This window comes from Schistocerca piceifrons, chromosome 6 (genome assembly GCF_021461385.2).
Source record: "Schistocerca piceifrons isolate TAMUIC-IGC-003096 chromosome 6, iqSchPice1.1, whole genome shotgun sequence".
Taxonomy (NCBI): Eukaryota; Metazoa; Arthropoda; class Insecta; order Orthoptera; family Acrididae; genus Schistocerca; species Schistocerca piceifrons.
The window spans coordinates 490944214-490970989 of record NC_060143.1 but is presented as its reverse complement, the minus strand read 5'-3'; the positions used below and the strand labels follow the sequence as shown (position 1 = coordinate 490970989).

Below are 26776 nucleotides of genomic sequence, written 5' to 3'. Positions count from 1 at the left end.
ACCTAGTTGCACTCTGAGTAACATGTGGTTGAACATACATGCTTATGCACAAAGATAATCCTTTTATACTATGAGAAAAATCATCGTCAGTTTGGTAACCTAAGCATATATTGCGTAAGTAGTGAAAGTGCAAGTATGTACTAAAGATAAATGAAAGACTGAATTTGATTTCTTCCACCGGCCATGTGGAGTCACGGCTGAACAAAGCCACCGACCTTCAGCTTCCTACAAATCATAAAAAATATAAAAATTCAACCCTATATTTTGCACAATCATACTTCATAAATTTATTTTATACATTGAAATCAGTTCCACATTATTAGCTATAAAAGAGAATAAATTTCTTTGTACTGTACTCTATGCGGTACCAAAGCATGTCATACACAAAGTACTTCCTAACGAAAGCATAATAATGAATATCATATGAAATTACCCTAATAATAACTAGTGTGATTTCACCCTAATTTCCAAAATGCTGAAATAAAGATTATTACGTAAAAAATGTCAGACACTAAGTTCATTCCAATATCTCAGTCCGCAACACGTACAAAAGGCACTTTTGTCTTACCAGGTCTCTGTAGGCAGATTGTCCCACACCAGGTGTACCATAATCCCTCTGACTTTTATCAGGGAGAGAGGTAGTAGCCATAAAAAAGGACTACGGTACCCCCTACCTACCTAACTGGGTCCACCTGAACAAACACCTGCCCTGATGGAAAAATTAAACCTATGCATTTGTGCCCATGCTGCTACTAATTGGGAAAACTACTCAAGCAGTCTACGACTACCGGCAATTGCTACGTACCATTCACTCGTCCATAGTTCGCATACTGGATTAAATTAGGCGAAAATAATATAGTAATGACACAGGTACACAATGAAAAACTAGTGAATATGAAAGGTTACAAGCCGTCTGGCTTTCCTCCTTCCACTTATATGATAAATTCATCTGCGCCTTGTCACGACTGGCGATAGGCGGGATACTTTAGTTTCATCATTCTAAAAGTCTCATGGCGTTACTTAATGCTGGGGAATGTATTTTATAAAACTTCATTTTTTGTCGGTCGAGTCCTGTAGCTCTAAGAATGTGTGAGAACCGCCAGGTTCGTACAGAATTCTGAAAGCAAAAGAAGCCTGGTGGAGTTCCCATCACGATGGTTAGGCTTCTGGAAATTAGGAAGTGTATAAACAACGCTCTGATTCGCTCTTCTCCTACTGTCATCAGACGGGAATTTCTAGAGGAAACTGGCTAGGAGGATGGAAGATGTGCTCCGACCGGCCTGGGTCTGGAGACATTCTGTGGTGGGAATTCATTGAACGTGGCACTTTTCACGCTATTGGCGGAAACAGCAATTTATTTCCTGATCGGCTGCGGCCGCAACGGCGCAGCCAGCAGAGTCAGGAGAAGGGACACAATGAAAAGGAGCTCTTGGTTTTGATGTGGAAGTGAAATGTGGCTGGTTTTAGACATCGGAAGTTCAGACGGTGGATTGGACTTCACAGTATCCGTGTTCTGATGAACAAGGATCTGGTTCTTCACATGCGAGCAGGGGCGGCCGATTTGCCGTCACAGCAAATGGGTGAGAATATTCGCATCGGTCGCACTTGGCTGACTCGTGGTCATCTCCTCCATCGCTAGGACCCACCTCACTGTGATTGTGGTTCTCGTTTGACGGTGGTCCACATTTTACTGAACTGTCCCAACCTAGCTGCCCTGCGACTGATTCTTAATCTCCCTGAGTCGCTACCCCTGACGTTATGAGACGATGCCTCTACGACTGACTTAGTTTTACTTTTTATTGGCCGGCCGGTGTGGCCGAGCGGTTCTAGGTGCTTAAGTCTGGAGCCGCGCGACCGCTGCGGTCGCAGGTTCGAATCCTGCCTCGGGCATGGATGTGTGTGATGTCCTTAGGTTAAATATAGAGTTCGTGAATCACTTTCGAACTGTAGTTTGGAAACCATCCACAACGCCGCAAAATTCCCACAGTTAGCTTATGTTGTAACTCTCTTTTATTTAAAATTATCCAATATCTGTGGCGTATTATGGTAGCCATAGTAACAATACGATTTACATTGTGCGACGTCTAGTTTTCTGCGGGAAGTCGTGGACCAGAACCTCTTAATGTCAGTTTAGAACCTGACACAGACATCGAAGTCGTAGCAGAAAAACAAAATGTATGGCAGTGTAAAAAGCGTGTTACAGCAGAAAAAAAATTAATGTTTGAAACAACGAGACAGAGCCACAGGGAATGTCTCTTACGATTTACTGTATATTCCGCGGGATACGATCATCCTCCTACAGCAGAGGTGATGAAACCTTAAACTGACCTACACAGTGGATCAAAAGCTGTATATTTAATAGGATCGTCCTGCACCGACAGCAGCAGCAGTTTGACAGGTAAATTCAATGACGGACAGGTGTCCCATTGGGAATGCTAGGAGGAATGCTATTCTGGGAAGCATCGCAACAACTTCCTCTCTGCACTGGACCCACATCGCAGCTATGTGTCATCGCGTCAAAAACATCACCTAGGTGAGTTCTATATCGCATGAAGTTAGTGGAGCTTTCATAGTTATTAAATTTTCTCTGTTGGATGGTACAGAATAACGATGATAGCATGTTGGACTGATAGATGTGAATGGACGCGGATCTGCTTCGGACTGTAATATCTGTATCTAGTTTGAAGATACACCACAAGGCGCACATTTCCACCGAATGGTCGAAACACGGTTGTATTGCACTAACTCAGGTCGTTCTGTTTCTACACGTGTTTCAGAAGGTGCTGTATATGGCTTTCTCCGACTTTGCTCAGTTCCAACTTAAATTGGAACGATCACATGCGCAAAGCTGCAGAAATGGGAACAGTTGCAGATGTGTAGGGACTGACTAAACCACATTGACTGATGACCTTAGATATTAAGTCCCATAGTGCTCAGAGGCGTTTGTCCCATTTTTTTTACTTTTTATTCATGATGTGGGCTTTTACCACACTCTTTAAGGGAGGGCCTATTAACCTTACCAAACCACTGAGGGGTTGGCAGAACACTCTGTTGCATTCTCTGTCCAGACTGGGTTGCTGCTGTTTGGGTTTTGTGGTCCACCTGGGCCTTCACGCTACCTGCTGTTTTACTCTTTCTCCCTCCTCTAGAGTGGTCTGTTCGACTTGTTCACGTTTTGTCTATCTGTGCTTCTCTTGCCCTGTCGGTGATGCTAGTTTTTCCTATGCAGTAGGCGGGTGGGGTACCTCTGGTAAGTGGTGGGGGTTGGGGGATGTATGTCCCTTCATAGCACTTTGCTTTTGTCGACTACTGGTTGCTCCCTAGATGGGGCACCTCACCTGCCTTTCTTCCTATGTCTCCATTACATCTTTTTTGTTCCTTATCTAGCCTTCATTGACCTTTGGTAGCCCCTGAGGGTTTCTTCCCCTGGGTTTTACACAGTAAGCCATGTCTGATGTACAGTCACGTAGACCTGTCTTTCTTTCGCTTGTGCCTGTTTTTCCACGGAGATGCAAGGTCGGCATGGTTAATCGGATGTGGCAATGTTAGGTTAAGGGGTGGCCGGATGCACTTCCTGCCACCATCCCGTACTCCCTGGGAAGGAATTAGTGTACCCCAAATGTCTGCGACTAGTGTAATCCATGGAATAGTGGGAAAGTGTTCAGATGTATGCGAGCCGTGCAACTGAGGCGGAACTTGGGGACCAGCCCGGTATTCACCTAGAGGGATGTGGGAAACCGCCTAAAAACCACATCCAGGCTGGCTGGCACACCGGCCCTCGTAGTTAATCCGTCAGGAGGATTCGATTCGGGGCTGGGGCGCCTACCCGAGTCCAGGAAGCAGCGCGTTAGCGCTCTCGGCTAACCTGGCGGGTCTACAGTCACTTAGACCTGTCTGATCAAGGAAAAAGGGACTGTTGTCCAAATAGTTTGGTCCATTTAATCATCCAACCAACCAGCCAACCATCTCTCTCTCGAGGAAGCCTGAAACTATTTTAATAATTTCAATGCTTCAATTACCATTCATACATCCAATTTATTAAGGATTGCCGCGGACAAGGTAGAATTTTCGACGAATTAATTTTTCTCGACAAGCACTTAGTGTACATGTATCTTTGACACTCTCTTCGAAACAGATCTAATGCCGATAAGGGGCAGCAGAGACGCTCAGCAGCGTCGACGTCTCGGGAGCAGATTTTCTCTCGCGTCGACTGGATGGAGCGACCGGCCGGCGTTCAGGTTTTGGAGGGGCGCTCAAACGTGACCGGCGAGGCGTCGGAATCGGAGTTGGCCCGCTCGGTGTGCAGCGACGTGGCGAGCGCCCGCCGGCGGCTGTCGCTCTTTGTCTGCGCCAGTCCCTTGCTGGCGGCGCGCTCCAGGGCCTCCTTGGTCACCAGCGGCACCGGCTGTGGCTCCTGGTGGCTGGGGCCCGCCTGCGCACCGCCTTCCGACGCCGTGGAGGCTCTCTGCAACACCGCCAACAGCTGCCAACTCTCCAATCTACGGAACTTGTCGGTCTGCTTGTTGGTGTCTCACACTGAGGTGACAAATGTTATGGGATAGCGACACGCACATAGAGGGATAGCAGTAGTATCGCGTAGACAAGGATAAAAGGGCAGTGCATTGGTGGAGCTGTCACTTGGACTCAAGTGATTCATGCGAAAAAGTTTCCCTCGTGATTATGGGCACACGACGGGAACTGACAGACTTTGAACGCGGAGAAAAGGAACTGAAATCACTCAACAGAGGAAAGTCCACTGGACCTGACGGGATACCAATTCGATTCTACACAGAGTACGTGAAAGAACTTGCCCCCTTCTTACAGCCGTGTACCGCAAGCCTCTAGAGGAACGGAAGGTTCCAAATGATTGGAAAAGAACACAGGTAGTTCCAGTTTTCAAGAAGGGTCGTCGAGTAGATGCGCAAAACTATAGACCTTTATCTCTGACGTCGATCTGTTGTGGAATTTTAGAACATGTTTTTTGCTTGTGTATCATGTCATTTCTGGAAACCCAGAATCTACTGTGTAGGAATCAACATGGATTCCGGAAACAGCGATCGTGTGAGACCCAACTCGTTTTATTTGTTCATGAGACCCAGAAAATATTAGATACAGGCTCCCAGGTAGATGCCATTTTCCTTAACTTCCGGAAGGAGTTCGATACAGTTCCGCACTGTCGCCTGATAAACAAAGTAAGAGCCTACGGAATATCAGACCAGCTGTGTGGCTGGATTGAAGAGTTTTTATCAAACAGAACACAGTATGTTGTTCTCAATGGAGAGACGTCTACAGACGTTAAAGTAATCTCTGGCGTGCCACAGGGGAGTGTTATGGGACCATTGCTTTTCACAAATCTATAAATGACCTAGTAGATAGTGTTGGAAGTTCCATGCAGCTTTTAGCGGATGATGCTGTAGTATACAGAGAAGTTGCAGCATTAGAAAATTGCAGCGAAATGCAGGAAGACCTGCAGCGGATAGGCACTTGGTGCAGGGAGTGGCAACTGACCCTTAATACAGACAAATGTAATGTATTGCGAATACATAGAAAGAAGGATCCTTTATTGTATGATTATGTGATAGCGGAACAAACATTGGTAGCAGTTACTTCTGTAAAATATCTGGGAGTATGCGTACGGAAGGATTTGAAGTGGAATGATCATATAAAATTAATTGTTGGTAAGGCGAGTGCCAGGTTGGGATTCATTGGGAGGGTCCTCAGAAAATATAGTCCACCGACAAAGGAGGTGGCTTATAAAACACTCGTTCGAGCTATACTTGAGTATTGCTCATCAGTGTGGTATCCGTACCAGGTCGGGTTGACAGAGGAGATAGAGAAGATCCAAAGAAGAGCGGCGCGTTTCGTCACAGGGTTATTTGGTAAGCGTGATAGCGTTACGGAGATGTTTAGCAAACTCAAGTGGCAGACTCTGCAAGAGAGGCGCTCTGTATCGCTGTGTAGCTTGCTGTCCAGGTTTGGAAAGTGTGCGTTTCTGGATGAGGTATCGAATATATTGCTTTCCCCCTACTTATACCTCCCGAGGAGATCACGAATGTAAAATTAGAGAGATTCGAGGGCGCACGGAGGCTTTACGGCAGTCGTTCTTCCCGCGAACCATACGCGACTGGACCATGACAGGGAGGTAATGACAGTGGCACGTAAAGTGCCCTCCGCCACACACCGTTGGGTTGCTTGCGGAGTATAAATATAGATGTAGATGTAGATGAATGGGACTTGGAGCTAGACGCATGGGACATTCCATTTCAGAAATCGCTAGGGAATTAAATATTCCGAGATCCACACTGTCAAGAGTGTGCCGAGAATACCGAATTTCAGGCAGTACTCGCACCACAGACATCTCAGTGGCCGACGGCCGTCTCTTAATGACTGGGAGCAGCAGCATTTGCGTAGAGTTGTCAGTGCTAACAGACGAGCAACACTACGCGAAATAACCGGAGAAATCAATGCTGGACGTAAGATCAAAGCATCCTTAGGGCAGTGAGACGGAATATGGCGTTAGCGGGCCATGGTAGCAGACGACCGACGCGAGTTCCTTTGCTTATGGCACGGCACGATATCGCCTTCAGCGCCTCTCCTGGGTCCATGGCTATATCAGTTGGATCCTAGACGACTGGAAAACAGTGGCCTGGTCAGATGACTCCCGATTTCAGTTGGTAGGTTTTGTATCCCACCTGGAAGGCGGCGCCTGGATCTGCTCCTGCCGTGGCATCGTGGCTATCGATACCACATTAGGAGCTGATGGTAGCGTTCGAGTGTGCCACAGACCCACGCAGCCATGGACCCGAGTTGTCGACTCGATACTGTGCAAGCTGGTCCTGGCCGTGTTTACATGGAATGGACTCGGTCCTTTGGTCCAACTGAACCGATCGTTGACTGGAAATAGTTATGTTCGGCTGCTTGCAGACCATTTGCAGCCATTCATGTTCCCAAAGAAAGAATGAAATTTTGTGGATGATAATGTCCCATGTCGACTGGGATACAATTGTTCGCTATTGATGAGAAGAACAGTATGGAGAATTCTAGGGAGTGATTTGTCCACCTGTATCGCCCGACACGAATCCCATCGAAAATTTATGAGACATAATCGAGAGTTGAGTTCATGTACAAAATCCTGCACAGGCAATACTTTCGCAATTATGGATGGGTACAGAGACAGCATAGCTCAACACTTGTGCAGGGGACTTCCAGCAAGTTGCTGAGTCCGTGTCGTACCGAGTTGCTGCAGTACACCGGGAAAAAGGAGGTTCAGCACAATATTAGGAGGTATCCTGTCACTATTGTCACCTCAGTGTAAAGTATAACACAGTTGAAGTTGAAAGCGCCCCGATCAAACAAAAAAATGGGCCATTTTGCAGGGCAAGCACTGAGTGGTTCTTGAAGACTGACTTGGCAGAAAATCCTAAGGAATTTTGGTCTTATATCAAAACGGTAGGTGGATGAAAACTGAAATGTCCAGACACTCTGTGACCAAAATGGTACTGAAACAGAGGATGACAGACTAAAGGCCGAAATACTAAATGTCTTTTTCCAAAGAAGGAAGACTGACTGCACTTTAGTTCCTTCTCTAGATTGTCGCACAGATGACAAAATGGTAGATATCGAAATAGATGACAGAGGGATAGAAAAACAACTAAAATCGCTCAAAAGAGGAAACGCCGCTGTACCTGATGGGATACCAGTTCGATTTTACACAGAGTACGCGAAGGATCTTGCCCCCCCCCCCCCTCCCCTTCTTGCAGTGGTGTACCGTAGGTCTATAGAAGAGCATAGCGTTCCAAAAGCCACAGGTCATCCCCGTTTTCAAGAAGGGACGTCGAACAGATGTGCAGAACTATAGACCTATATCTCTAACGTCCATCAGTTGTAGAATTTTGGAAAACGTATTATGTTCGAGTATAATGACTTTTCTGGAGACTAGAAATCTACTCTGTAGGAATCAGCATGGGTTTCGAAAAAGACGATCGCGTGAAACCCAGGTCGCGCTATTCGTCCACGAGACTCAGAGGGCCCCAGACACGGGTTCCCAGGTAGACGCCGTGTTTCTTGACTTCCGCAAGGCGTTTGATACAGTTCCCCACAGTCGTTTAATGAACAAAGTAAGAGCAACTTCCTGGCAGATTAAAACTGTGTCCGACCGAGACTCGATCTCGAGATCTTTACCTTTCGCGGGCAAGTGCTCTACCAACTGAGCTACCGAAGCACGACTCACGACCGGTACTCACAGCTTTACTTCTGCCAGTACCTCGTCTTTCATATCAGCGCACACTCCGCTGCAGAGTGAAAATCTCATTCTAAAGTAAGAGCATATGGACTATCAGAGCAATTTTGTGATTGGATTGATGATTTCCTAGATAATAGAACGCAGCATGTCATTCTCAGTGGAGAGAAGTCTTCCAAAGTAAGAGTGATTTCAGGTGTGCCGCAGGGGAATGTCATAGGACCGTTACTATTCACAATATGTATAAATGACCTTGTGGATAACATCGGAAGTTCACTGAGGCTTTCTGCGGATGATGCTGTAGTATATCGAGAGGTTGTAACAACGGAAAATTGTACTGAAATGCAGGAGGATCTCCAGCGAGTTGATGCATGGTGTAGGGAATGGAAATTCAATCTCAACGTAGACAAGTGTAATGTGCTGCGAAGAGAGATCCTTTATCATTTAGCTAAAATGTAGCGGGTCAGCAACTGGAAGCAGTAAATTCCATAAATTTTACCTGGGAGTAGGCATTAGGAGTGATCTAAAATGGAATGACCATATAAAATTAATCGTCGGTAAAGCAGATGCCAGACTGAAATTCATTGGAAGAATCCTAAGGAAATGCAGTCCGAAAACAGAGGAAGTAGTTTACAGTACACTTGTTCGCTCACTGCTTGAATACTGCTCACCAGTGTGGGATCCGTACCAGATAGGGTTGATAGAAGAGATAGAGAAGATCCAACGGAGAGCAGCGCGCTTCGTTGCAGGATCATTTAGTAATCGCGAAAGCGTTACGGAGGTGATAGATAAACTCCAGTAGTAGACTCTGTAAGGGAGACGCTCAGTAGCACGGTAGGGTCTTTTGTTGAAGTTTCGAGAACATACCATCACCGAGGAGTCAAGCAGTATATTACTCCCTCCTACGTATATCTGGCGAAGAGACCATGAGGATAAAATCAGAGAGATTAGAGCCCACACAGAGGCATACCGACAATCTTTCTTTCCACGAACAATACGAGACTGGAATAAAAGGGAGAACCGATAGAGGTACTCAAGATACCCTCCGCCACACACCGTCAAGTGGCTTGCAGAGTATGGATGTAGATGTAAATGTAGAAGATAGTTGACACCTGTGACAGTGGGTGGGTAATACACTGCCAGAAAAAAAAATCCTCAAGAGAAGGTCATTTCATTGACACGTGATGTGACAGGTGATTCATCATTGTAGACGTAGGTATAAATTCAGATCAAATGAAACACATACGTAACAGTTAAAGGTGTCCAAACGGTCGCATCAGTACAGAGTGTAACAGCCTCTGGCGGCAACGCAGGTATTCACACTCATAAGAGAATGACCATAACGGCGTCTAACGGCATTCTACTATATATTGGAGCCGTATCTGCTCGTTCTGTGTTTTTACATCTTTTCATGCTGGCGCTATCCGTCTCTGTCTTGTCGCCAGGTGGCGCTTCGGTCGCCTCTTAGTTGAGTCCTTGATTATAGTTCCAGCGAGTGGGTTGTTGACCACATGGGCAGTCACTTGGTTGCAATCAGAGAGAGAAGAGGCACATGTGACGTACTGCGAGCCGTACACGGATCTTCCGGGTGCACCACTATCTAAGTGGCTGGTCGTCTGTAGAGCCGTGTTGCTCGGCAGTACTTGGGCCTAATGTCGGCGCAGCCGGTTCACCCTGGATTGAGGAGGCGTAGTTGCTGATGTGGGTATTGGAGTGCTGTTCACTTTCTGGTGCCATCTGTTCTGCCCATTGCCGGTAAGGAATTCGTTACTTGATTAGCGTGTGTGCTGCCGTGTTGATGTTACTCGCACTACTCTGGATCGCCTGAGGTTCTCCATCACTCTGTCTCAAGTGTTAAATTTACCTTTTGATGTCTCTGTTTGAAATTATCTGAGTGCTTTATTTGTGTGTTTGAAAATTTCCTTTAATTGTAAATTCTTCAGAGCCTGCTTACCTTGTCATTCGGGCCTGAAAGTAGTTGTGTCTTATGTTCTAGGTCACCACGTGTAATAGTAACCACTGAATTCGGGATTGAGTCTTATTGGTACTGAAAGTTGTTGCTTCCCTCACCGAGGTAACGACTATAAAATTGCCTATAGCCGTGGTAAGCAAACGCTAACTGCCCAGTGAATCTTGGATCATTTGGGTAATTAAGTGCCATTACTCTGGTGAGATTGTGCCTCGTTCAGAAAATTTAATATTTATTGTTCTGAATATAATTACCATTGTAGTTGTTCAAGTGTTAGCCGTCAAGATTTGCATGTAGTCTTGTAAGCCACTTAATGTGTTGAATACCCTATGATTTCCTGCTTATTACATTAACTTGTTGTTATATTTTATTGTAAATTTAACCGGTTAATCCTTTTAGTAATTCTTATTGTAATGTTTTTTGTGGCTTGTGGTCACGCTCACATTGATTTTGTTGTCTTGTTCTGAGCATCTTCATATGTTCTATGATTATTATGCACGAACTATATATCTGTTTTCTCTCGGCTTTCCGAGCTGTTCGTAGTGTTTGCAGACGCTTCCCCAGGCTCTTATCTGTTACCCACAGGTTTATAGGGCGTAGCCTGTCCGCGTCGGCTGTGTATGTGAGCGCGGGCGGCGAGCCGCTCCCCGTCTGACCGTAGCCTATGAGACGCTGCGGCCTCCTCACTTGTTACGGCATCCCTCATAAGCTGAGTTTCTATCTCGTTGCAGTCGGGCATTAATTTAACCACAAGTTCCCGTTGTTCTAAACTATCTTGCTCAGACCTTTCCACGTTTTCCCTGTTTGAAGTTTGGTTTCAATGTAATAGTTTCAATACTGGTGTAATGCTCAATATGTTAAATGGCATTTTACTATTTTTCTACGTCAGTATTTCGATTATGCCCAAGGTGCTTCTCTGATTGATCAAATACTGAATATTTGTGTTGAATATTGAATATTTGTGTTGTATAAAATACTTAGCGGGTCTCAGACCGTCAGATACCAGACTTGTTTAGTTTTTTTTTTTTATTTTGCTACATTTATCGTAAGTTATACTCATGAATGTCAAGCACCCCCTTTGGCCAGCCAGTGTTGGAATTGTAATCTTTAGCATCATTGTCGCCCAGAACTAAGCGCGTGGGTGAGTTATATTTGATTGTATTACTTGCTTGTAGTCCTGACTAAATTATTGCATCTTATTCGTTTAAATTAACTAATTAATCGTAAATTGGTTGAAGAAATTTGGGGGTAACTGTCTGAATCATTTGTGTTTTGTAAGTGTTTTTGGGATCTGTGGAATAAAAGATTATTGGGCTCTTGTGAAGTAACAAATGACTTGTAATAAATAGCCTGCACCTTTTCCATGCCAGTTTGTCTCCTTATCGTGAGGCGTCCACTGACATTTCAGTATTGTCGCAAGCATCTTGCGTCTTTTGTTGCAATTCGGCAGTAGTTCTGGCAGGCCCTCCAAAACGAGTAAATTACCGCTTCATCACATGCCATACCTGATCAATTGGCCAGAGATCTAGAGATCTATATCTACAAGTATATCTACATCTACATGGATACTCTGCGAATCACATTTAAGTGCCTGGCAGAGGGTTCATCGAACCACCTTCACAATTCTCTATTATTCCAATCTCGTACAGCGCGCGGAAAGCACGAACACCTGTATCTTTCCGTACGAGCTCAGATTTCCCTTATTTTATCGTGGTGATCGTTCCGCCCTATGTAGGTCGGTGTCAACAAAATATTTTCGCATTCGGAGGAGAAAGTTGGAGATTGGAATTTCGTGAGGAGATTCCGTCGCAACGAAAAACGCCTTTCTTTTAATTATTTCCAGCCCAAATCCTGCATCATTTCTGTGACACTCTCTCCCATATTTCGCGATAATACAAAACGTGCTGCCTTTCTTTGAACTTTTTCGATGTACTCCGTCAGTCCTACCTGGTAAGGATCCCACACCGCGCAGCAGTATTCTAAAAGACGACGGACAAGATTAGTGTAGGCAGTCTCCTTAGTAGGTCTGTTACATTTTCTAAGTGTCCTGCCCATAAAACGTAACCTTTGGTTAGCCTTCCCCACAGCATTTTCTATGTGTTCCTTCCAATTTAAGTTGTTCGTAATTGTAATAGCTAGCTATTTAGTTGAATTTACGGCTTTGGATTAGACTGATTTATCGTGTAATCGAAGTTTAGTGAGTTCCTTTTAGCACTCATGTGGATGACCTAACACTTTTCGTTATTTAGGGTCAACTGCCACTTTTCGCACCATTCAGATATTTTGCCGACATGTACAATTACATCACATTCCTCTGAGAGTATTGGCAGAAATCCGAGAATAATAGCCTCTGCTATGTAGTGGGCACTGGGTGTTTTACCCTCCAGAAACACCACATGTAACTGTGAGTTATAACTCATTCCGACCCCCCCCCCCCCTCCCCAAACCGCCACACCATGGCGATGGGACCTGTGTGTCGTGGGCAGTGCACTATGGAGGGACCAGCTTACCAGGTCTTCGTCATACACGTGTACATCAATGACTCGCACACAGACAGAACCTACTCTCAACACTGGCGACAACAGAGTGCCATTCCCTCTCCAGTCGACTCTTTTATAACACCTGAATAGCCATATATGGCGGTGTCGTCGTGTCAGTGGTAGCCGAAGGTACGAGTGGTTGTAATCCTGCCAATGGACCTTGTCGAAACATCAGGTGCAATATACGTCCGGATTTCGTCCTTAGATGGTATTCTGTCGGCCACCACCCTTCGCATAATGATGTGCGCATGCACTACACGGACGTCAGGAATCTGGCTTACAGGTGTGGAAACGGAAATGTTGCACACACCTCTGCTGAAAGCAGCAACACATCGCCGATACATTGTGCCCAACAAATGCAGCAATCCATCGTTACGTCCATCCAGCTACCCACAGGCGTACAACGTGACACTACTCAAAGGACTGAAGCTGTTCAACAGCAGTACGTACTTGGGGCGTGGTTATACGGCAGAATTAATGTTGCAAGCACTATTCAGCTCTACATTCAGCACACTTACTGCCTGCAGAGTCAAAAGAGAGGTTGCACAGACACGCTACCTGAGCACCATCTGATGGTCGATGATTATGAAAAATGAATCATTAACTCTACAACCCTTCAGAACGCACATATTACAGTAGGGTGCCACTGAACACAGTCCTTGAGGAGTCTTGCAACTTTTGTGGCAGTGTGTAACTGGTAGCAACCTTGAATCTGGAGTGCTAGTTAAAAAGCAAAACCCCTAGTGGCAAAATAGAACGAAAAATTACAACGAGTACCTTTTCTAAGAGACAGTTGTGGTAAGAGTTTCTAGGACAACTAGCAACCGCAAATGGGAATAAATCTGCCCCGCCATATTGGCGTGGCAAGTACAGAGTAGAACGCGTTCTATGATCTGTGCTGTGTCTGCTCATATCTCGAATTTTAGTGTAAGAGCTAAAAAAGTAACAATGGGCAAGAAAGTGACGCCCCGTCAGTGTTTTGTTACAGTGAGAGCGAAGCGGTGCGTGGTCCCCGTTTAATACGTGATGATGGATAAGAAAACAGCGCCCAATACGCTGTCTATTTAAAGTTATCTTCTCGAACGCGATGGACGACATGAATACGCCGAAGACGCAGGTAGGGGGTAATCTACTTGATCAGGGAGATGACCCGTGTTCATACAAGAATCACAGACTTTTCCTACAAATATCATATCTGAGATCGTCTCACGGGAAAGAAGCGCTATACGTCCTAGCTAGTAGAGTTGAAGCCTTGGCTGCAGCATCAATAGCCTGATTTGCCAACACACCTGCATGTCCAATAACCCAAACGAGTGACAATTTGTTACCTCCATCAGCGAGAGAATGAAGGTATTCTGTATTCGTTGTATTAAAAGATGTTGTGTACATAGTTCCGCGTAGTCAGCACGTACACAACGTTCCCACTAGAGCGCGCCCTGCTAAGCACAACAGCGCAGGCGCAGCGCCCATCCGTCTCCGCACTACGAGATGGCGCTGTCTTAGAGACGGACCAAATTCTGCTTCCGCCGATCCGCGTATTAATATGTAATGCAGCCAATGAGATTGCTGCTAACGTAGAACCTTTTCTCCTCGCGAATCACACTCGCGCAGTGATACCTAAATGCTCGAGGTATTATAACGAGTGTACAGACCTCCGATCATTAGTCTGCATTGGTCTGCATTAGTCTGCATTAGTCGGCATTAGTCTGTAGTCAAGTTTCAGTCTGCGCCTAATAAGATTATCATATTCCTGTACATGGCCATGAAGAGAAATGTATAGACACTGTCAAGTATCAGAGATATGTGAGAATAAGATTAACGTACCAAGACCAAAGGAACTTCAGATTGTCAATTGTAAACAGCATCCAGAATCAAGTTACATAATGTCTATACTTTTTATTATTTTAATAAATGTGTGTGAAAATTAATCAAGTTCTGTTTAAAGTTGGTCACCATCAATCTGCCACTCTATGCGTGCAAGCGGCATTTCTATCGTCTGATCTAACGGCAGAAGATAAACACGCCACGATAAGACTACGAGACATATTGCTGACACTGGCCTACTTCGTTAGAGCGACAAGTCAAATAATCTGATGGTGTGTGTACCGAAGGTCTTACAGTACGCACACCACAAAAGATCGTGCGTGTACATCGCACAGACGCTCTGGAGAGCTCTGACTGAATCAGAGTATGCAACAGATTCGGAAATTTCATACTGCTAGATGTACAAGGTAGCCTGATAAAAAATAGCTTTGTATTAAAAATCGAGAGTTGGGCTAAAAGGCCTATCTAAAACCGCCTTCCCCAATAACAAAGGTGCTTCATCCTTGGAGCCAGCGGTGTAAATGATCGAGCTCTCCGCTACTCTACAGATGCCTCCAACCAATACTTAGGAAAAACCGGGCTTTATTTGGCACACAGTTTCTATTTCCTGACACCGTGGAGCTACAGCGCTCCATCGCGCTAATGGGAATTGTACATAGAGGTGCGCCATCCGCCGTAACTTCACTCTGCTTGGAAACGTCACGAAGGAAACACCCCTGTTTCATCTTCTTCTTTTTTTTTGTATGTGATTGTGTGGTACCCATTTTATTTTTGACAACCCTTTGGGACTAGTTAGTATAGTTAGGTATGGTGTTAGTTGGCATAGCTATACCAACAGGTGAAACCGAACATGATCAACAACGAATGCACCAAAAACTTCAGGATCTCGTGATCACCTAAATACCTTAAATGACTTTTTTGGTGATGCGCCATGACTGTCAGTACCCTGGTAAGTTTGTCGAAACCGATGGCAAATCAGATTCGAGGCAATAAAGGGAAAAATTGGAAATACTCAGTCGGGGATGATTTGAACCCGTCTGTTCAAATAAACGAGTGCCCAACTCCTGCATTCGTGTTTGACTTAAAACATTGAACTAATTCTATTTGAATAACTTCAGGTAGCCATAATAATACGCAGAACACATTTTCCTAGACGAATTCATTGTTTGTTGACACAGTTTAGTTCATACTGTAGTTTATACATGTAGAACAAATGCAATTTTGGTCACGTATTATTTCTTCATGAAGAATTCATGTTTTGAAGAATTTACGTTTTGAAAAGGAGCGTACCCCAAGTTTTGATAAAACATTTTTTTTCCTTGAAAATTGCTTTGTTCTGCCAAAAGTATCCTTGACTATCTACGTCAGGTTGCGCCAACTCACACCCAGGGGTATGCCAACTAACACCACACCTAGGGTTATTTGGAACAGGGGTAAGCTTTTAGAAAAAGTGTTCTTTGATGTACCTAAATACATATTTTAACTAAAGGGTCCTACATGACTTTGTAGTAAAAACTGTTACGCCACCGCCAGTTTCAGCACAATCCCTTCAGGTACTGGACAAAGTAATAGAAACATCAGAAACCAATATCTTTGGCTAACCCCGGTATCCCCTATTCATTCAAGAGTACTGTAACTTTCGATCTACATCTATACTCTGCAAGTCACGTTATGTTATATGATGAAGAGTACTTTGTGTCACACTGTCGCATCTATCCTTTTTTTATTCTAGTTGCGAATGATGCACGAGAATAATTATTGTTAGTAATTCTCCGTGTGAGCTCGAAACTCTATCTTGCTATCGTGATCTTTTTGCGAAATATACGAAAGAGGAAACAATACGCTGGTTGACGATTCTAGAAACGTACAGTCATGGAATTTTAACAGTAAACCACATCGCGATTCACAACTCCGCTCTTGTTACCTCTGCCTTTGGAAATGGGTGAGTATCTTCGTCACTCTTTCGTGTTAGTAAACGAAACTGTGACGAAACGCGTTGCTTTTCTTTGTATCATCACTATTTTACCCACCATTCACTTCTGGTACATGTCCAAGATTGAAGGGCAATATCAAGTTTCTGTGTGCTTCGTTGGTTGACTCCATTTGCTGAGGTCTCAGTCAGCCGTCTGTCTTTCCTACGATTAGTTTTATATTGCAGTTTGACTTTAAATCGCTCTGTAAGCATACCCTGAGGTATTTACCGCGTGTGAGTGTTTCTGGAACCTCTGCAATGGTCCACTCATACAATAATGGGTCTTTCCTCCCATTTACGTGCAATACAATACGTTAGTTTATGTATTTTGCCTGTTATGTCACAGCGGGGAAACGCGACCTACGCTGGCCGCAAGTCGGGGAACAATAGGATCAACCTGGGCGAATTCTGATTCTTGTGAACGAACAGAAAGAGCTGAATTACACAACGACAGTTGTGGGTGTTGATTTCTACAGAAGCGCATATTTGGTCTCCATAAACGTCGTAATGTGCGAGCATAAAACGTATTCAGAAATTCTCCATCAGGCTAAGGTCAGCGTCATAGATCTACAGTTTTGTGCGTCAGTTCGCTTATATTTCTTGAAAACAGGAATGAGCTGTACGTTCTTATAATCATTGGGAACGTTTCATTTTTCAGCTACCTGAAATAGATGGCTGCTAGAGCAAGTGCAGGAACTGCTGTATGAGCATCCTTTATAAGCTATACAAATCCGCAATCGTGGTATTCACGCCATAATGTGGCACCCACTGAACTCAAAAACTGTGTAAAAATGATGACTTGCACATAGAAATACTAGTGAGACAACGCCACAACGAGGACAAGGGTTAGTGACCTTCCAGATGTGGTAGAGAGATGGATAATGAATCACCTAAAGCCAATAAGAGGACTGAGCCATTTCATTTCAGGCCATGGACCATATTCCAGTTCTTTGTACGACATGCAGGAGGAGACCAGTGATAACTGCCCCTGTGGTGCGGTTGTTGTTCTGGTACACCAGAACGTTTCATGTGCTGTCTTCGTAAGGATATGAATAAGTGGGAAGATCGTATGTGATGCAATATGCGATCCAGTAATGTGTACTACGTTCACTGATGTTGTTGAACGGTAGCTTAAAACAGAACTGGAACTGTTCATTCGAAATGACCAAATATATACGACGCTGCCCAGTACTATCGCTATGTGGGCTCCATCGGCTGGAACTAGATCAAGGGCCTAACTCATAACTACAATTATGATGAGATAGTCCGATAATCTTCTATGTATGATTATTGCATGTTCATTTATATGTGTAATTTTCCATATAGATACTGTATTTTATTTTTCTTGTTTTGTAATTTATGGTGCCAATGATAATAATAATAATATCTTAACAACTGTACCTCATAAACTGAAAATTGTGAAATGCTAAAGATATGATTGCAAACTGTAAATCGTCAAACGTATAACTGATCAATAAATCGGAGAAAGCAAAGGATCTTAAATACTTGTTTAGACTAGTTAGTAGCTTTTTTTAAATGTAGAAAGCACTAATTGCATGTAACAGTGTCGGATTTCTTTCCAAAAACTGCAAAAAAATGTATCAAAATCGTTGTAGTACATGTCATGTTCAGGTATTGTATCCATAAGGACACGTTAGAGTGAAACTAGTAATAGTAGAACAGTACAGCATATCATGCCATGCCGGCCGCGGTGGCAATGCGGTTCTAGCCACTTCAGTCCGGAACCGCGTGACTGCTAGTGTCGCAGGTTCGAATCCTGCCTCGGGCATGGATGTGTGTGATGCCCTTAGGTTAGTTAGGTTTAAGTAGTTCTAAGTTCTAGGGGTTTGATAACCTCAGATGTTGAGTCCCATAGTGTTCAGAGCCATTTGAACCTCACATCATGCCTGGGTACTGTACCAAGAAGGGCACGTAAGAAATGTAATAGAAAGTAGGAAGTAAAACATTATCTTAGAGTTAGTTAAGGATTCATCATGTGTTCTTTCTATTATTCTTCTTAAATCAGATCATAACTTTTTTCTTTGTGTTTCTAGTGTATAACATATAATATCGAGAGTATCTTGTATCGATTATTAAGATTATACAGTAGTTCTGACAGTACACAGATAAATCACCATAAAAGAGGACACAACTTCTATATCTACAACTGGCTAGACACAGTAAAGCCAAGGTGTGCTGGCTAAGAGAAAAGTCTCAGGCGGTAGTACGACCTGTTTTGTGCATACAGACAGTGGATTAAAATAAGGGTTGCAACAAGTGAAAAACAGTGTAATGTACCTTTTATGACTCCAGCCTCTCGTCAAATTTTTATTTATGTTCGTAAAACTACGTAACGTCTCTGTTTCTGGTTTACATAAGTAAAAAGACAACAAAAGTGAGGAATTTCATGTATGAAGAGGTAATGATGGAAGGAAGGGGCTATCTCAGATTGTGACTCTTGGCACAGACGGAAAATCAGCGTGATGTTTTTCGCTTATGAGGCAGTTGTAGCTCCTAGGTTCAAATGGTTCAAATGGCTCTGAGCCCTATGGGACTTAACATGTGAGGTCATCAGTCCCCTAGAACTTAAAACTACTTAAACCTAACTAACCTAAGGACATCACACACATCCATGCCCGAGGCAAGATTCGAACCTGTGACTGTAGGGGTCACGCGGTTCCAGACTGAAGCATCTAGAACCGCTCGGCCACACTGGCCGGCCAGTTGCCAGGAGTGAACAGAATTTCAGTCGAGAGCTTCATGAAAGTAAGTGTCTTCTACCCGATGGCTCTAATTAAAGAAAACTTGCACGGCAGGTGATATCAGTGGATGAATAAATGCTAAACTTGTAAACCAGGCTTTTCATGACGAATTTTGCTATCTCTTTGGGAGATTACATAAAGAAGGAAAATGCAAACAGGACACAGTAGCAGAGATTGTACAAGGCAGGAAGGGTTTTCTATAATAACACGCAGCTGTTAGTATCCACAAGCATAAAACTTAAGAGCACCAAAAATATCTTGAAAAGCTAAGTCTGGAGAATGGTTCAAATGGCTCTGAGCACTATGGGACTCAACTTCTGAGGTCATCAGTCCCCTAGAACTTAGAACTACTTAAACCTAACTAACTTAAGGACATCACACACATCCATGCCCAAGGCAGGATTCGAACCTGCGACCGTAGCCGTCTCGCGGTTCCAGACTGTAGCGCCTAGAAACGCACGGCCACTCCGGCCGGCCTGGAGCACGGCTCTGTGTGATTGTGAAGCATGGACAAGAAGGAAGACAGAGATGAAACATTCAGAAACGTTCGAAATGTGTGTCACAATATACTGCTGAAAATTGGGCGAAATGATCCATCAACTTGATACAGGAGGTAGAATTCCTGGGTACATATTCCGAAATGAGTTCTTGATGTTAACTGAAGCCGTGATGGAAGAAAACCAGTTACAGTTTAAATACATTTTACAACAGAAAATGTTGGAAACTAACGCGAATTTCCATTTTCAAGACAAGGAAAATTGATAAGACATTAAAGAAACTCAGTTCATTTTTAGTTATCACGTGTTCCATGAGAAAATACTTGCTTCTGTTTCAAGGTAAAAGATGTTGCACGACCGACGAAATATGGCTTATCTGTCGACATGTCATACAAATAGTTCGAAAAGTAGGAGGAAGGATCGGAAAGTTACGAATAATAACTTTTTTCTCTCCTGATATTGCAGCTGGAATGTTAAAATTTCACGACGATACGGTTTGAAGATTTCGATACAGAGGGGATTTTGTTTTCGTGTGGAGCTTTAGTGAGAGAAGCCTGAATTTCGAAATAAACATGGAACGCATGTTACTGTCGTCAACTTGAGAAGAGTAGCGAAGTGAAGTTCGATATCTGTGGTGGAAAAGGGCATAAACCGAGTAAAATTCACAGCGACATGCGCGTGTATGGGGATGACTGTATGTAACGTAGCACATCTCCAGGTGGTCAGCATTCTTCCAAGAAGGGAATGTGAACCTTAGTGATCCGCCACGCTCCGGGAGGACGGTAACAGCTGCGACCCCGCAGAATGTCACTGAGAAACCAATTCTGAACGACCGGCATGTGCAGCTGCGAACCTTATCGCAGCAGTTCAGTATTTCCTATGGTGCGATGTAGTTATTGATCATGACACGTTGAAAGTCGGTAAAGTTAGTGCTCGCTGAGTGCCTAAGAACCTGACAGACAACCATAAGAGCCAGCGAATCATAACAGGCTTGGATCACTTAACGCTTTGCGTCGCAGAAGGGCGTGACTTTCTGAAAAGAATCGTCAGTGGTGATGAGTCGGGGGCATACCACTACACGTCCGAAACCATGCAGACCTCTATGGTTCAGAAACATGCTGGATCCCCAGTAGAAAAAAAAAAATCAAAGTGACCCAGTCTGTTAGGAAAGTACTTGTGACACTGTTCTAGGACATGCATGGTGCATTTTTGGTGGGTTTTACTGAACGCAGGATCACTGTGAATGCTGCAGCCTACATTAAAACTTTGGTTAAGTTGCGTCATGACCTGAAGCCAATTCATTACCTTAGAACATCAATACGAAAAAGGAGTTAAAAATAACTGCACTTTAATCCCAATCGATGAGAGAAGAGAGAGATAAGAGCAAGGATCCACTCTTGGAGAAAGTCCCATAAACTACGCAGCAGAGACAACGGAGGTTCCGGACTACAGTTTAAATGTCCTTCGCCACATTGCTACGACGGATAGAAAGAAAAACGCGGGCCACAGCCCGCCCGTCGTTCTCTAAAGTGGCTGACAACTCAGGCGGCAAACAGATACTAGAAAGTAAATGGTTAAATAAAAGAGCATTCAGTTAGGAAATAGTGAACTGGCAAAGGTTGATGATAAGTGGTGGGGGATAGCCACTTAAAAAATAGTGGCATGCAACCTAGCTAAAATGATCTCCTCACTGCGAGAGAGCCGAGAGGAGGTCGGCCAAGCCGCTGGGAGCGGTTTAATTCCCCTGGGCTTGTTCGCATGAAGGGGAGACCAGTGGTGATGCCAAAGTGACACCACCTGCTGACAGACGGCAACACATAGATCATTGTAGGGAATGGAAGAACTAGCGAGCAACGTATGTGGACTGCAGCCTTGGCAGCAACGTCAGCAGCCTCGTTTCCCGTTAGATCGACGTATCCAGGAACCCACATAAACGTCACAGTGGCTCCCTCAAGAGTGAGCAAGTGGACACTTTCTTGGAGCCCGAAACTCTGAAGGGTACTGAGTGAGTCGGAGCGGATGATCGCAATAAAAGCCTGTGTTGCCGGATGTACTGCGTGGCATGATACAGGGCAAAGAGTTCTGCTATAAATACTGGACAGTGTTCCGGAAGGCGATATTGAAAATCTTTGGTGCCAATGACGAAGGCGCATCCGATACCGTGGTCAGTCCGAGGGCCATCAGTATACACAAAGGTACTATCCCTAAATATTGTGCGAAGGTCGAGAAACTTACAGCGATATATCGAATCTAGAGTAATTTCCTTAGGAAACGAATTAAGTCCAAGGTGAACACCGGCCGTCACACAAAGGTGGTGAAGGGTTCACGCCCATTGGGAAAGTAGCATGTAGCGTGTAGTTAAGCTGCCAGAGCAATATCTGAAAGTGAACTATGGAAGGCAACAAAAAAGAGAGACGCGCCCCATACTGGAGGTCAAATGAGTCATCGAAGAACGAGGCATAGGACGGGTGGCCACGCACTGCGGGCAAACGGCATGCATATCTGTTGAGTAGACGGTATGGCAGCGGTAGCTTGGCAGTTTCTCCATAGAGAGTTGCAACTGGGCCAATGTGATTGGCGCCAGTGACCACATGGATTGTACAATGGTGGATTTTATTTATACAGTGTAAGATGGACAGACGTATAAGTTCATAAACGAAACACGTACAGTCTAGTTTCGAATGGATAAGGAAACGTTACAAACGGAGGAGTGTGGTCCGATCCACTTCACAGGAAATACCGCTCAGGACACGTAGGACATTGTGGGACTGCGTGCTGTGGGCAGGCAGGTAAGACGCTTCAGAGGACTAAGAAAGTTTTCTGTCAAGCACGAGCCTCAGGAATTTGATAGTTTCAGAAAACGGAAGAGCAACAGGCTCAAGCTGTAAAGACGGTGGACGAAACCCATTGCGCCACCAGAAATTCACAGAAACAGTAGTGTCAGTGGAAAAGCGAAAGCCACTGTCTATGCTCCACGAGCACAGGCGATCAAGACATTACTGAAGACGCTGCTCAAGGAGACAAGTCCTTGGAGAAATGCAATACATCGCAAAATCGTCGACGAAAAGGGAGCCAGCAATGCTGGGTGGCAGACGGACCATAAATGGTTTATGGTTATAGCACACTGTGCAGTTGTTAGTAAATGTGAGACTCGAGCCACCATACCAGCCGGGCATGAATCATACGTTTCAAATGGTTCAAATGGCTCTGAGCACAATGCGACTTAACTTCTGAGGTCAACAGTCGCCTAGAACTTAGAACTAAGTAAACCTAACTAACCTAAGAACATCACACACATCCATGCCCGAGGCAGGATTCGAACCTGCGACCGTAGCGGTAGCCCGGTTCCAGACTGTAGCGCCTAGAACCGCACGGCCACTCCGTCCGGCTCATACGGTACATCACCTTGTAAACACAGCGAACGAAAGAAAAGGGGCGCGAGCTAGACGGCAGGTATTTTCCTTACCTGGATTCGGTATGGGTACGACAGTGGTTTCACGCCAGCGTCTGGGAGACGAGCTATCTGCCCAGATGCGATTGTACAAGGGCCACTCCAAAAGAAATGCACACTATTTTTGTAAAAATACAGTTTTTATTCTGTATGTGTGAAAGGTTTACAGTGTGTAGATACATCCTTCCCGCTTGTTTTCAAACTTGGTTCTACCTGTTCCCGTGAGTGGCGCCGACACAGCATGTCTTCAAGATGGCTGCTATACTTGACGGTCGTCAGAAGCAACGTGCTGTCATAGAATTCCTGTGCTGTGAAACGAGACAGTGGGAAACATCCACAAGAGGTTGAACAAGGTGTATGGAGATGCTGCTGTCGCTCACAGTACAGTTAGTCGGTGGGCAAGCAGGTTACGTGATGAAAGCGGGCACGGTAATATTGAGGATTGTCCTCGCAGCGACAGGCTTCGTACTGCACACACTTCAGAGAATGCGCAGAGAGTTAACGATTTGGCGACTGCTGACAGACGCATCACAGTGAACGAATTGTCACACTACGTTGGGATAGGGGAAGGAGGTGTTTGCAGAATACTGAAAGTGTTGGCGTTAAAAAAGGTTTGTGCCTGTGGGATGCCAGGAAGTTGACAGTGGCTCACAAAGAAACAAGAAAAGCGGTGTGCAGAGAACTTTTGGAACAGTATGAGAATGGTGGAGATGAATTTCTTGGAAGAATTGTGACAGGTGATGAAACATGGCTCCATCATTTTTCACCAGAGATGAAGAGGCAATCAATGGAGTGGTATCATGCAAATTCACCCAAGAAAAAAAAATTCAAACCCACATCCCTTGCTGGAAAGTTATGGCTACGGTGTTCTTCGATTCCGAAGGACTCTTGCTTGTGGACATCATTCCAAGGGGACAACCATAAATTCTGCTGCATATGTGACGGCACTGAAGAAACTTCAAGCTCGATTGAGTCGTGTTCGACCACATCGGTGAAAGCAGTATGTTTTTCTGTTGCACGACAATGCACGGCCACATATCAGTCAAAAAACCATGGAGGCGATCACAAACCTCGGATGGACAACACTCAAACACCCGCCTTACAGTCCTGACCTGGCTCCATGTGACTATCATCTCTTTGGGAAACTGAAAGACTCTCTCCGTGGAACAAGGTTTGACGTTGATGACTCCCTTGTGCAAGCTTCCAAACAGTGGCTCCAGCAGGTTGGTCCAGAATTTTACCGTGCGGGTATGCAGGCGCTGGTTCCAAGATGGCGTAAGGCAGTTGAGAGGGATGGAAATTATGTGGAGAAATGAAAATGTTGTTCCTAAAGGATGTATCTACACAATGTAAAACTTTCAAACATGTAGATTAAATAGATGGATTTAAAAAAAAAAGTGTGCATTTCTTTCGGAGTGACCCTCGTACAAATGAAGGAGAAATTGCTTGCCCGCAAAAGAACATCTGAGTGTGAACATCGTCCGGCCCTGGAGCGCAAGACAGGGATGAAGTGAGAGCACGAACTGGCTCCCTCATAATAAAGGTGGTATTGCAGCATTCACTGTTCTCAGAGGTGGAGGGTATCACTCGAACCTCTTCCACTCCTTACCAATGGTGGAAGACAGGATGGTTGAGGGCAGAGTTCGAAAGCTCCGCAAAATAGCGGCCTAAGGCGTTGGAGATAGGAATGGCGTCCACAATGACATGATCAGGCCAAAAATTGGGGAATGGATCTTGGTGCCAGAGAGCCGATGGAGGTTGACCCACATGATGGAAGAGGGAGTGGAGCTGTTAAAAGAACTAGTTAATGAAATGCCACTAACCTTTGTTGCTGTCTCGAAGAATGTGACGACACCGCCCACGCAATTACTTGTAACGAATACAGTTCGCCATCTTAGGATATTACGTCTCCGCGCACGAATGGTGTCGTAGCAAGCCTCAGTCCACGAAGGGACAGGGACACAGCGCAGTAAAGATGAAGTTAGAGGAATGGAACGTTCTGTGGCAGTAAGGATAACGTTTGTAAGGTATTCTACCTGCTCATCACAACTGGGAAAATGTTGTCCGGTGAAGATTGCCAGGGAGGAATAAAGCCTCCAGTCAGCCTTAGAAAGCTGTCAGGTGGGTTTACACTTGGGTTGGGTAGTAGTCAGCAAACGGATAGCACTGGGCGTTAGGATTGGGGACAAGGGTGCGATTAGGAGAAGAAGCGAGGAGCTGTGGCAGGAATCGTGGGAGACTGATGATACTGGCCGAAGAACATTTCAACTCTTGCCTACGTGAAAGAACGGTTAGGAATGAAGTACTTTGAACCAACTCGGGGATTGTTCCACTTTCTCACTGGTCATGGGCCCTATCCGACATATCTATGTCGGTTTGGAAGGAGGGCTACGCCTGCGTGTGACTGTGGCGCATCGGAGGGTACTCCCGACCATGTGGTTTATGACTGCCCGCTTCTCAATGATATAGCAGCTGCGTTACGACATCAACTACCAAACAATGACACGTACTTCCTACTGAGACGCGAGGATACATTTCGAACTTTAAACAACCTAGCAAACGAGGTATCACGGAATGTTCTGTCAGAATATCTGAGGGACATTCGTGAACAGTAACAAGTAACCAAATGTGTCCCAGTACCCTGATCCAGTACCGACTTTGCGACGATAGATCGACTTACAACTCAGTTGGAATCCTCTACATGCAGGACTAGGGGGGAGTGGAGTACAATAAACCGAACTGAGACATGCGCCGCGCGGGGTTGCCGAGTGGTCTGTTGCGCCTTGTCACGGTCTGCGCGGTTCCCCTCCTTGGAGTTTTGGGTCCTTCCTCGGGCATGGGTGTGAATGTTATCCTTAGTGTAAGTTATATTAAGTAGTGCGTAAGTTTAGGGACAGATGACCTCAACAGTTTGTTCTCATAAGACCTTACGACAAATTTCCAATTTTTTTTGAGACGTGCACCGGACTTGACGTTGAATAGAATCTTTGTTAGTAGGTCTTAAAAATAGGAAACAAAAACAGGAACCTGCAGCGATTCAGGTCATCCTTGGTCTGCCTAGTGTCAGGGGCACGCTCTTCGGGGTTAGCGCGGTGGGCAAGGCCGTGCAGTGGGTTTATACACTTCACTGACACACCTGTGACACTGCAGGCAGTAGAGGTTTAGTCATAAGTAGCCATTAGAATAAGAAGAGTAATATGTAGAAAATTAATTGCCCATTGTAACACCTTGTGCTGTACTGTAGCTCACCTGTAAACACTGTAATTAGCTGCTAATAATAATGATGTTGTAATACTTAAGGACCCACCAACCATATGAAGTTGTGGGTTGTATAATATATAAAGATCAAGAATAAAGATTTTTTTTTAACAAAGAACGGATAGCGCATGGGAAATGATTGCTTGAGTATGTGTCAAAGAGAACGAATCACTCGAGACAACAGGCAAGCCGGACAGTGCAGGACGAGAAATCCGAATAGGAATAGCTGTGTGTAGAGTCTGAAGGGAATGTGGATGCTCCAGT

General features: G+C 44.8%; 1 protein-coding gene across 1 annotated transcript in view; it reads right to left on the bottom strand.

Moving 5' to 3' along the window:
* Positions 1 to 4234: 4234 nt before the first annotated feature.
* The window catches only part of LOC124803414 (testis-specific serine/threonine-protein kinase 4-like), a 123144-nt gene continuing 100602 nt past the window's right edge, over positions 4235 to 26776 (bottom strand). Inside the window, exon 7 of the mRNA XM_047264599.1 lies at positions 4235 to 4465. Within this exon, the coding sequence (XP_047120555.1) occupies positions 4235 to 4465 (231 nt within the window). The remainder of the gene's footprint in view (positions 4466 to 26776) is intronic.